A 12,877-nucleotide genomic window follows, 5' to 3' on the forward strand; every position below is an offset into this window, starting at 1 on the left:
TGTACTCCTATGAGAAAAAGTAAGCTCCCTCGTAACAGCAAGCTGCCAGCTCTCCTGACTAGCAAGTACGAACAGAATATCAGCGCAACTGCAAGCGCTGTGCAGTTAAAGAGCACAGATCCCATAGACTATAATGGGGTCCGTGCACTTTAACTGCACAGCGCTCCTCCTAAACACTCTCCTCCTGCTACTCGTGGACTTGGTGACTCTCCTTTAGTTGAATAGTGGTTTCCCCTGAAATGAGCATTTTTTCCCATAGACTATAATGGGATTCGATATTCGAGCAAGTAGTTGAATATTGAGGCTCTACTCGAAACGAATATCAAATCTTGAATATTTCACTACTCGCTCATCTCTAGTAACTATCAGTCTAAGACAGTGATTTCTGCAGGACCATCTTATGTGTGAGGGGTCATCCTGACTTTCCCCCAATGGTATAAGACGAAGGACAGAAGAGTCCTGTTGGATTTCAACATGCTTAATATTTTTGGTCTTAAGGTCTTAAGTTATCACAAGATGTGTGTAGCAGCTGCCAACCACCCCATACACGTATATGCCCATCAGGTAAGATCTACATATGACACAAGTCTATGGGTTCACAACTTTAGTACCTCTAGGACCTCTATCAAATAGTAGCTGAGCAAAGGGGTGATTTCGCTAGCCTACCATTGTCGATGCACGACCGCTCGTTCTGCTAAACCGGAGCCAAGATCATTGTGGTCAAGTACTGATGGCCAGTCTTTATGGTAGGACAACAATGTTACATCCCAGAAACTCCTTTAAGTTCTGGATTCTTAGGCCACTTGTCATATCAGGCTGCAATGTTGGATCATATATGACCGGCTTCCGAGGTTCACATTGAGAAGAAGTCTATTCTATTCCTAATTTAGCATTGGATCCACTTGAATAATTCTTATTTTAGCTTTGACTGACGCATTACCTTCCATTCCATGATACATAACAGATTTCACGCTGTTCTCCCAATTTTGTGATAATCTGTTGTTTTCAGGGTTGCATGTAGCCTCCGATCTCAAGTCTTGAAAACAAAAACCCTGCACAGTGAATAATCTTAGAAATGCAATCACCAGCGGATAGACAACTGTGAAGGAAATCAATTTAGATTGTATCCCGTCTATGTAAACAGGAAGAGCTGATAAGTATGGATCAAGGTATGCATGAAAATATATCCACAACTTTACATTGTGCTAGCAGCCGAACGTCTCAGTGTGAAACGGGGGATAGGAAGTAAAGCCGCGGTGTTATCCACTTTAACTTAATGAAAGGAGAGGCAAGAGCTATCGAGTCTTCACAATGTAGACAAGAGCAAGCTAGGTAATCCTGAGAATACATTTAGCATTGATCTCACAATGTGAAGACCTAGAGGACCACGTATCACTTATTTGTAATACAAATTGTAGGACGCCATGCTGGAGGATTAAGGAGACTGATTTGTTTGTATGAAGAGTAGCAAAACTAAACACATTTTGCAGAAATAAAAATAAATAAATAAAAAAACTCCTAAAATAGCAAGTATCCTGGAAGACAACAATTATGGAACCACCCTTTAATCATTAAAGAACACTAGATAATTTGTGAATCCCACTAATTTTACTAGTAGGTGAATCTCCTCCAAAGTCAACTCTACAATGGATAAGATGAACAGTGAAACTTGCAGAGGATTCATTAGTTCTTCAGTAGTCAAACCTGAACCCTGAAGAAGTTTCATTGGGTCCTCAATGGATCAAGCTGGTCCTGCAGAAAATTGATACGTTCCACAATGGAAATGGATAAGCTGAACGATGGAATTTGTAGAGGATTCATTGGTTCTTCAGTAGGCCAAGCTGAACCCTGTAGAAGGTTGCTTCCTCAATAGGTGAAGCTGGACCCAGTAGACTATATATTGGCTTCTCATTGGACCATTGCAACCTCAGATGTAGTATTAGCTACTTAACATCTGCCTTAGTGCAGATATGGAACAAGCTGAACCCTGCAGAAGGTTGCTTCCTCAATGGGCAAAGCTGGACCCAGTAGACTATATATTGGCTTCCCGATGGGTCTGAACAACCTCAGATGTAGTAGGAGCTACTGTACATCTGTCTTGGGTCTGAACAACCTCAGATGTAGTAGGAGCTACTGTACATCTGTCTTGGTGCAGTATGGAACATACAAAAAGAGGACCGTATAGTGTATGTTGGATTTGGAATTGGATATATTGTTTTTTAGAGTAGTTCCATACAGGTGCTTAGTAGCAGGGCCTGCGCGTCTTGTGAATTATATAGTCAATAATTTGCACAATTCTATTATATGGCTACAACATTTATTGTGAATGACTACCGGTATAAGGTCAAATCAAATATTCCATAGATTTGACAAAAGAAAAAAATTGAGATCATATTTTGTGTTCTGTATCTAAATGAGTTGATCTTCATCATTTTCTTCTTTGAGTCCCCCCCCTTCCTCCTGACTGTTGCCCCATTGTACGGTGAGGTATGTGCTCACTCATTGTATAAGAACTTTCCTTGACTCTACGTTCACCGACATTAATGAAGTCTACCATCTCCTCTACAATATGCTGAAGGACACGGCATCCGAAGCGTTCCTCCTATCCATTCTGCAACATTTTCTACTGATCCGCAATGACTATTACATCAGGTAGGACTCATTGTTACTACTGTCTCGTGTTCTTCTGAAATAAAACAAATCCCGAAACAAAGCAATTTTTCAAATTTCACACCTGTCCTTGTGAATATGCAGATGGATTATGGAAAATCATATCAAGCGCAGCCACTTGCTTTACAGTCAAATAACAGCACAATGTGGATGTACAATACTAATTTAGAGTCACAAGAATGGCATCTTATGTGTTTTGTGTTCATATCTACAGGTATTTTGCAGAAACTACAGAAATGTTCAGTCAATAGGTACTAAATAAAATATACCGTACAGAGTGTATCTGGGCATATTTATTAATGCCGTCAACATTTGTTCATAGTTTTGGACAGAATTAGGAAACTGTCGTCTAGCCCGTTATATAATGGAACATTTCTGGAAGCACATAAATACCATGTACATACATTACATATGTATTATTTATGTATTACTTATCCTGTACTGATCCTGAGTTACATCCTGTATTATACTCCAGAGCTGCACTCACTATTCTGCTGGTGCAGTCACTGTATACATACATTACATTACTTATCCTGTACTGATCCTGAGTTACATCCTATATTATACTCCAGAGCTGCGCTCACTATTCTGCTGGTGCAGTCACTGTGTACATACATTACATTACTTATCCTGTACTGATCCTGAGTTACATCCTGTATTATACTCCAGAGCTGCACTCACTATTCTGCTGGTGCAGTCACTGTGTACATACATTACATTACTTATCCTGTACTGATCCTGAGTTACATCCTGTATTATACTCCAGAGCTGCGCTCACTATTCTACTGGTACAGTCACTGTGTACATACATTACATTACTTATCCTGTACTGATCCTGAGTTACATCCTGTATTATACTCCAGAGCTGCACTCACTATTCTGCTGGTGCAGTCACTGTGTACATACATTACATTACTTATTCTGTACTGATCCTGAGTTACATCCTGTATTATACTCCAGAGCTGCACTCACTATTCTGCTGGTACAGTCACTGTGCACATACATTACATTACTTATCCTGTACTGATCCTGAGTTACATCCTATATTATACTCCAGAGCTGCGCTCACTATTCTGCTGGTGCAGTCACTGTGTACATACATTACATTACTTATCCTGTACTGATCCTGAGTTACATCCTGTATTATACTCCAGAACTGCACTCACTATTCTGCTGGTACAGTCACCGTGTACATACATTACATTACTGATCCTGAGTTACATCCTGTATTATACTCCAGAGCTGCGCTCACTATTCCACTGGTACAGTCACTGTGTACATACATTACATTACATATCCTTAGTTATATCCTGCATCAATAAAACCTCTCTATTAATGGCTCTTATAATCACATGGTAGGACAATTGTACATGAAATGCAACTTTTCCCAGTTCCGTGAAACAATTACCGGGGAGGATAAGATATGTGGGTGTTGTTGTATCTTTCTATTGACCTTTCTTTTGATATGTTACATTATTGTAGTAGATAATACCGCCACCTCATTATGTTACTTTACATGTCCTTGTATTACACCAAGCCTGTACTTTATAATCGGATGAGTTTTTCTGTTCATTCTGTGTCATAGGGTCTCGATTTCTTTCATATTTGGTAAACCAGCCGCCCATACATGTAGCTGTAGAAGCGCTGATGTTGTATATCAGTGCAGCAGTGGTGGATGTTCTGTTGTTTGTATTTATCAGAGATTGTAGCTTATTTTGTTTCCACCAAAAAGCTATTAGATTGTAGTAATAGTTGGGTGCAGTATGTGCAGAGAGCGATTGTGTCGCTATTCACCGTGCCACAAGGTTAACTAATCCAAAGAAACATGCGAAATGAATGGCGTTTATATCACTTACCTTCTCAATGCTGTGCATGTAAAGAATGTATCTGCCTGATAACTAAGTATTGATACAATGTATTCTGTTATAAGACATTGATGTGCTAGTCTTCTTACCCATAGTCAACATCAAAGCTTCATAAAAATTAAGAAAATGTTGTTAAACTTTCTAAATAGAAATAACACGATAATCCAATACAGTAGCAGATATTGTATAGAGAGAGAGAGAGAGCAAATGTAGACCTGTAGAAAAACCAATATAGAGGAGATTGATAGAAGATGGATGGGTAGGTGAATGGATGGGTAGGTGGATGGATGGATAGGAAGTGGATTGATGGGAGATGGACAGATGGATGGGAGGTGGGTGAATGGGACACTGATGAGAGATGGACAGAAGATGAGTGGGAAGCAGATTGACGGGAGATGGATAGATGGATGGGAGGTGAAAAGATAGATGGATGAATGGGACATGGATGGGAGATGGGTGGGAAGCAGATTGATGGGGGATGGATAGATGGATGGAAGGTGAAAAGATAGATGGATGAATGGGACATGGATGGAAGATAAGCAGGAGATGGGTGGGAAGCAGATTGATGGGAGATGGATGGATGGATGGAAGGTGAAAAGATAGATGGATGAATGGGACATGGACGGGAGATGGACAAGAGATGGGTGGGAAGCAGATTCACGGGAGATGGATAGATGGAGGTGAAAAGAGAGTTGGATGAATGGGAGATGAATGGACAAAGAGATACATGGGAGATTAATAGATAGGAAATGGATTTATAGATGGGTGGGAAATTAATATATATTTGGATGGGACATGAATGGATGCATCGAAGATGGATAGAGAGATGGGAAATGGATGTATAGATGGATGGGACATGGAAGTATAGATGGATGGGACATGGAAGTATAGATGGATGGGACATGGAAGTGTAGATGGATGGTAGATGGATAGATGAGGGTATGATGGGGCTCAATCCCTATGCCTATGTGGCTCCAATGAACATGATGCTTGCGCTTGTAGACATAGCGTTCATCTGGGCATTATAACCATCATATCATGTTGATTTTTAGTATACTATATAGGAAGGAAATTGAAGGTGTAATAAATTACAATCTATGAGATTTCCATTTCACAGCAGTTTTTTCTTTTTTGCAAGGTCATGTTAACATGTGCCAGGTAATCGATAGGTCCTGTTAGTTTTTACACAAACCAGATATGTCAACAAAAAGGGGACAAGAAAAATCATCTTGGATTTTTTTTTTTATGACCCAGAAGAGCGTTATTGACAGCAATGTAATAACCGGGGATGTACGATCTCGCTCCCATGTACGGCATCAATATTTATAAGCGATGCAGAAAGGAATCTACTCCTAGCTCTTAAACAGAGAGCAAATAGAGATGAGTGAATCGATTTCGAACAAATAAAATTTATGAATTTTTTTGTTGAATTTTGAAAGTTTTTTAAAAATATCTATTGATCAAAATAAATTTACAGTCTCAGGAAGACATTGGCAGTAACATATCAGAAAACATATTTGCAAGTTCAAGTAATAATACATTGAGAACAATGTAGTGGAAATATGATAATGCAGAGGGAGCCCTCTAATAAGGAAGAAATGACTCTTCAGACCCAGCCCTGTAAAAATGATGAAATGATTCAGCCCACTAATAATGATGAAATAACTCTGCAGACCCAACCTACCACAATAATAAAGTTAAAATGACCCTGCAAACACAGCCCTCTAGTGATGGTTTGATAATGCAGGGAAAGCCTACTACAAATGATGAAATGACTCTGCAGACTGTGCCTACTAAGGCGTGGTTCACATCTGCGTTTGGTATTCCGTTCGGGGAGTTCGCATGGGGACCTTCTGAATGGAATACCGAACGCATTGGCAAGCGGTGAGCTTATGAAAGCACACGGACCCCATAGACTATGATTGGGTCCGTGTGTTTTCCGCTCGGTGTCCGCATGAGTCATGTGGAGAGAAAAGTACTTCATGAACTACTTTCCTCTCTGCATGACTCATGCGGACACAGAGCGGAAAACACAAGGACCCCAATATCGTCTAAGGGGTCTGTGTGCTTTCATAAGCTCACTGCTTGCCAATGCTCCCCATGCGGACTCCCCAAATGGAATACTTAACACAGAAGAAGATTGAAGTAATTGGGAGCCTTTTTTGCAGGTGGATTCTGTGTCAAAATCCATCTGCAAAAAACTCCATGTGAACATACCCTTATAATGATGAAATGACTCTGCAGACACAGCCTATCAGTCATGATGACATGACTCTGCAGACCCAGCCTATCAGTAATGATGACATGACTCTGCAGACCTAGCCGATCAGTAATGATGACATGACTCTGCAGACCCAGCCAATCAGTAATGATGACATGACTCTGCAGACCCAGCCCACTAATAATGAAACGACCCTGTAGACCCATTGTTGTCTACTAATGATGAGATGACTCTGCTGACCTGGGCCTCTAGAGATAACTCTTCATTCAAACCTCTCTAGTAATAATGGAATGCCATTGCAGACCAAGCATTCTAATGATGGTGAGATGACTCTGATGGCCTGAGCTTCTAATGACAATGAGATGACTTTGCTGAACCCTGTCCTGATCTACACAGCAAAGCTGCAAATAGTGTTGCAGGAAACTAAAGATGTCTGGATATTTTCAGGATATTTTCCATGCCCAGCTGTATAAAGAACTATGAAATCACCATCATTTTTTCATTTAAAGAATGTTTATAATAAAAGCCTGCTTTAAATTCTCTATCCTTCCCTGAAGCGACCGTCCCTTTAAAGGATTCCCCCGTGCTCCCTGCAGGTACATGATTATTAAACCTAAAGCCCTAACATTTAATGAGAAAACCAATCATGGCTCAAGATTAAGACTTCTAAGCTCCGCTGCAATAAAGATGCCTCGTTCCTTCGTCTTGGGCTATTTTTATCCGTTCAGAAGCCGCACAACAGATTCAGGTTCCAGTTCCGTATGCAAATGACATGTCATCTTAATGCCTGTTGTAAAGTAGCATTCATTCCTTCAAGACATTTGCAAAATAACAATAGGGACAGATGTGAATTTTGAATATTCAGATACAGTCATCTGTATATACTGCATTGTACGCAATGATTAACATTTTTTTTCCGCCCCATAAAATGAGTTTCCAGCTTTAAGTGTCTGTTTCTCCTGACTATTGTATTTTTTTATTATTTGACGCCAGCTGATGGGGAAATGTGCAACACCCTTCATCGCTGCCGAATCCTCCACCCCTCATGCAAAGTCTATCTGGTCCTGAAGAACATATGGCTTTGCATTGTCTTAATATTGAATAGATGATTTGTAATGGATGAATAGGTGAAGGACTGTCATTGGATTTCATATAATCACCAAAATTGGGTTTTTCTTTTTTTCCTATTTTTTTTTTTCTAGATGACAATAGTCACAGACACCGGTGCAAGATTTTGCTTTCGAATAGACTCAGCTGGTCTTTCTGCGGAATTGATTATTTTTGTTCTTTACGTGAAAAAAAAATCAAGAGATTTTGTATTAAAAAATGTAGAGTAATGTATATTGACATTTTCTGGTATCCACCTTGTTTAGGTTCCCCTTGTGCCAATCACCTTATTACTATTTGAATCTAGTATTCTAATCAACTCTAGTGTACAGGTATAAGTTGTCATAGTCGGAGCCTAAAACTTGGAAGCCCTTTAATCGCTCCTCAAAGGCAGGACTGTAAGAAGGTAGCACCAGGATGCATTGACTTATTATATAGACACTATATAGCGACTTGTCATTAGATGTATCGCAGGTGGTGGTTATACAGATGCTATTAGACTAGAGACCAGAATGCTTCATTGTTACTCCTGTAACCAGGCTCCGACACCTCTTTGGGTAACCTATAGTATAAGTTGTCACCTCTAGTTACATGTTTGACTCTGTGATAGATCTACAAGGTGTTAACCATTTCTGTTCCCTCAGGCCGCAGTACTATAAAGTCATAGATGAATGTGTCGGACAAATCGTGTTACAATGTGGAGGAATGGATCCCGACTTCAAATACAAAGGACGGCTGGACGTAGATTTCTCTCATTTAGTAGGTGAGTGCCAATGTCCCCCGTCCTTACGTTTCTGTCACTGTCTTAGCATAAGCCATGCTAGCGGGCCCCAGAGGGGCAAAAGAGGCATTGTAATTTTGGCAATATCATGTTATTTTTTCAACCTTTACAAGGAACACTTGCTTTAATAACATATAAGGCTACAATGAGTTACAGATTCCCTGCTGCCCCCTACAGGTACAGTCAGTAAAATACAGGAGTTGTTTATGGCTGCCTGTACTGCTATAAACTTATGAATGTTCTTTGTGTTATTAAAAGCGATTGGTTCCCAAATGAATACAATTCCTTAAAGGGAATGTGTCACCAGAACCAGCATATCGCCCAGCCCTGCAGATAGATAGGTTACGGTCTCCAGAACCAGCATATCACCCCAGCCCTACAGATAGGTTACTGTCTCCAGAACCAGCATATCACCCCAGCCCTGCAGATAGATAGGTTACTGTCTCCAGAACCAGCATATCACCCCAGCCCTGCAGATAGGTTACTGTCTCCAGAACCAGCATATCACCCCAGCCCTGCAGATAGATAGGTTAGTGTCACCAGAGCCAGCATATCACCCCAGCCCTGCAGATAGATAGGTTACTGTCACCAGAACCAGCATATCACCCCAGCCCTGCAGATAGATAGGTTACTGTCACCAGAACCAGCATATCACCCCAGCCCTGCAGATAGATAGGTTACTGTCACCAGAGCCAGCATATCACCCCAGCCCTGCAGATAGATAGGTTAGTGTCACCAGAACCAGCATATCACCCCAGCCCTACAGATAGATAGGTTACTGTCACCAGAACCAGCATATCACCCCAGCCCTGCAGATAGATAGGTTACTGTCACCAGAGCCAGCATATCACCCCAGCCCTGCAGATAGATAGGTTACGGTCTCCAGAACCAGCATATCACCCTAGCACTGCAGATAGATAGGTTAGTGTCACCAGAGCCAGCATATCACCCCAGCACTGCAGATAGATAGGTTACTGTCACCAGAACCAGCATATCACCCCAGCCCTGCAGATAGGTTAGTGATATCTGAATCGAATGGTGTTTTCCACTTGTCTCCTCAATGGAGGCATTTCACATCACTGTTTTTCTCAATATTCATATGAGCTTTTTTGAGCAACATATTCATTGCCATTGCTCCAAAGAGGTAAGTGGCATTATCTTGTTTCTCCAAAGAGCACAATTGCATATCAATAAAAACAAGGGCATCTCACCAACAAAGCCTCCAGTTCCTTTTCAATAACTAACATGGCTACAAAGTAACATCATCTGCTGGCCCATGAGAAATTCAAGCACTGTGTATGGCAGCCTGTACTCTGTAAATGGACATCCCAATGAACATTCTGCTTGTAAATAGAACAATTCTAATAATTACATTGTGTTAGATTATAACACTTTCTTTTTCTTCTCATAGATTCCTTGGTGGATAAAGCAAAAGTTGAAGAGAGTGAGCAGAAAGCGTCTGAATTCTCCAAGAAGGTGAAGCCATTTATCATGGTCATTTAAATCCCAGACAATTGGTTTTCTGTGATTAGGACGTTTTTAAAAAGGCTTTTTTCCCCTCCCGGGATGGAGACAGCTATTGATTTGCTGTTGGAATCGATGTTTGGCTGCATTTAACATGATCCTTGTCAGTATCACAAAGGTCAATATTGATGTATCAGGTTGGACACTGCCGCTAAGTTGGGGGTATTATTTTAACTAAGATCTGTAGCTTAAATACTTGAGCGTGTTAAGTGAAAAACTCTCCACTTGACCGTCTGCAGGACTTGCTAATGCAATATCTTTCATAAAATACCATCCATTGATCAATTTGACCTAGTCTTGGACACTTAAAGGGATATTCACATCTCAAGGATCCTAACTATACTGGTAGACTTTTCCCAAATATATTGTTGTATAAATTTTGCTTTGTTTGCCTGCTATGTGAACTTATTCCTCCGACTGTTTACACAGTGTTTCCATAACCACGGATCAGATCTGTGAGATAGAACAAGTGAAGTGACTTGAGATAATTGCAGTTTGCTGATAAAGCCAAGTCTGTTATCTCCCTATGTAAATGCACAGATAACACAGAGTCCATTCTCTAAAAGCATGTGCATATTATATGATCTGTATATGCATTGTGATACTTCATCGTGTCCTCTTCAGCAAGCTGGGAGGGGGAGAAATACAGGAAGTGAGAAGAAGAGGCAACAGGCAAACTGCTGAAACAATGAGATGAGAAAACCCTGTGAAGGTTTTTAAAGGGATCAGTATAGACCTGTTACTCTATATAATATATATGTTAGGGTGGACAGGTCTTCTAGGTAAGTCTTTCTATTGCAGGCCACCTTTCTCAAGTGTGCAGAGTCTTATAAACCATATCTGCTTTGCTAGGAATTTGCTAGGAATATACAAATAAGTTCTCTGTGGTGCATCAAAGGTGGCTCTAGCATCACCTTTTGAAAGGTTGTTCCCTATAGATCAAAAAAGCTAGTGACATGACCTGGGATTGAAGCCAGAATGAGATATCTCCTCAAAATAAAGAGAAATCCAGAGGGTCTTAAGGGCTATTGCCCCTCGGCAGTCTGGGTAAGAGGTAATAACTATGGGTCAGACGCCCAAATCCGTTAACTTTGGATGGGTCTCTCTTCCTTTTTGAGGAAATATTATGGGTTGGCTTTAATCCCAGATCGTGTCACTAGGTTTCATGAAATCAGGAATTGATCTATAGGGAGCTACCTTCCAAAGGATGGTGTTGAAGGAAGTTTTCCTTTTTTCATCAAGGAGAGCCTAATTGCTTATCACCTAAAGTACCCCTAGAGATATGGTATTTAACTCCTTGTGGTACATTTATCAAAAACTAACAACCTAGACTATAGACGATGCTGGGTAGATCACAAACGTATCTCCTTGCCAACGCAGTTGCTCTTAAAGAGGCTTGGACATCTCTTCTACTGGGCATCTACAGTTACAACAATTGCCATCTGTAGACCACTAACCTGGTCTTAAAGTCCATATGGAGATTTAAGAGTTGTACTGGCTCACCTATGGACCTATACTGTGACCGGCTATGGAGCGCAGACACAACTAGGTCACGTTAGGTCCTTTAATGTCCCACTTATGCTGGAACTTGTTTGGTTAACGCTACAATATTAATCTTGTTTAGACTTAATTATGGTGCTCAACCAAAACAAGGGTCACGAGAGTTCACCCGCTTCTTAGGTTTATTACCTTTATGGATGAGCTCACAAATAATCTTCAGTGTTCGCTCTTATTAAGTTAATTATAAAATTGACAATGCTCTTGAAGAGGACTTGTACGTGTTCTGCATAGTTGGAGGGTTGCTTGTCAGGATGATTTTCTATAACCCACTCTACTTTAGTTTAATACTGAGAATCAGCAAAGTGTGAATATGCTTCACCAGCAGAGGAGGTTTCGGGGTCAACGTAAAGTACAGCAACCCCTCACCTTGTTCCTCTCACCCACCTGACATTGCACTTAGCAGAACTTGCAATGAAGCCATGTTATAATTCCATTACACCGTACCAGAAGCAGGAAAAGGGGGTCAAAACCCTATAATTTTAGGATTGGCAGAAGTTCAACCGACCCGCCACCACTCATTGATACAGTTGTATCCTAGTAAAGTGCCATCAATGTCTGGCAGAAACATCTATTAAAGTGGTTTTCCAGGTTTTCCTTAGATTATTATATCAATATTAGATCCCCTGGACTCCACCAATCTGCTGTTTCTAGAGAAAGATCTACACTTCTTCTTCTTAGGTCATTGTTATACTGTCCATTGGTCGGCAGATCTAGCCTATTAAAATGCATGGGGATGAGCTGCAATACTAAACATAACCACAATACAATATATGGCACTGTGCTCAGTAAGCAATGAAGAAGCCACAGCAGTCAATATCATAGTCCCATGAATCCCCTTCGAGATGGTTTTTAGTTTAGAAAAAGCTATTTTGATGCAAGAATTCTGAGTTAACCGAGCAGGATACATGTGCAAGACCTTCATGTCTTGGCTGGAGTAGAGCTCCTTTACCAAGTCTGCCTCTTTCTTTTAGTCGGACCAGTCCTGTATTAGATGGAGAGTCCAATGATTGGAATGAACCCTAAAAAACATGACTGCTTTCTGTCGTAAAGAGCTCTTTCCTTTTCCGAGGCCTGGACGTCACGTCCATTGGTTACATGCCCATCGTGGAACAAGGAAAAAAAGCCAGTTTCTTTGCAAATTTTCCAAAA

At 40.7% G+C, this 12,877-nt stretch overlaps 1 protein-coding gene across 2 annotated transcripts in view; it reads left to right on the forward strand.

Moving 5' to 3' along the window:
* DIAPH2 (diaphanous related formin 2) overlaps positions 1-12,877 on the forward strand; it is an 824,584-nt gene that overhangs the window by 215,841 nt on the left and 595,866 nt on the right. For both annotated transcript variants that reach the window (XM_075260108.1, XM_075260109.1), the window contains 3 exons: positions 2,536-2,652; positions 8,508-8,626; positions 10,056-10,120. In XM_075260108.1, coding sequence (XP_075116209.1) covers positions 2,536-2,652; positions 8,508-8,626; positions 10,056-10,120 — 301 coding nt within the window. The remainder of the gene's footprint in view (positions 1-2,535; positions 2,653-8,507; positions 8,627-10,055; positions 10,121-12,877) is intronic.

Source organism: Leptodactylus fuscus, chromosome 11, assembly GCF_031893055.1.
Source record: "Leptodactylus fuscus isolate aLepFus1 chromosome 11, aLepFus1.hap2, whole genome shotgun sequence".
Lineage (NCBI taxonomy): Eukaryota > Metazoa > Chordata > Amphibia > Anura > Leptodactylidae > Leptodactylus > Leptodactylus fuscus.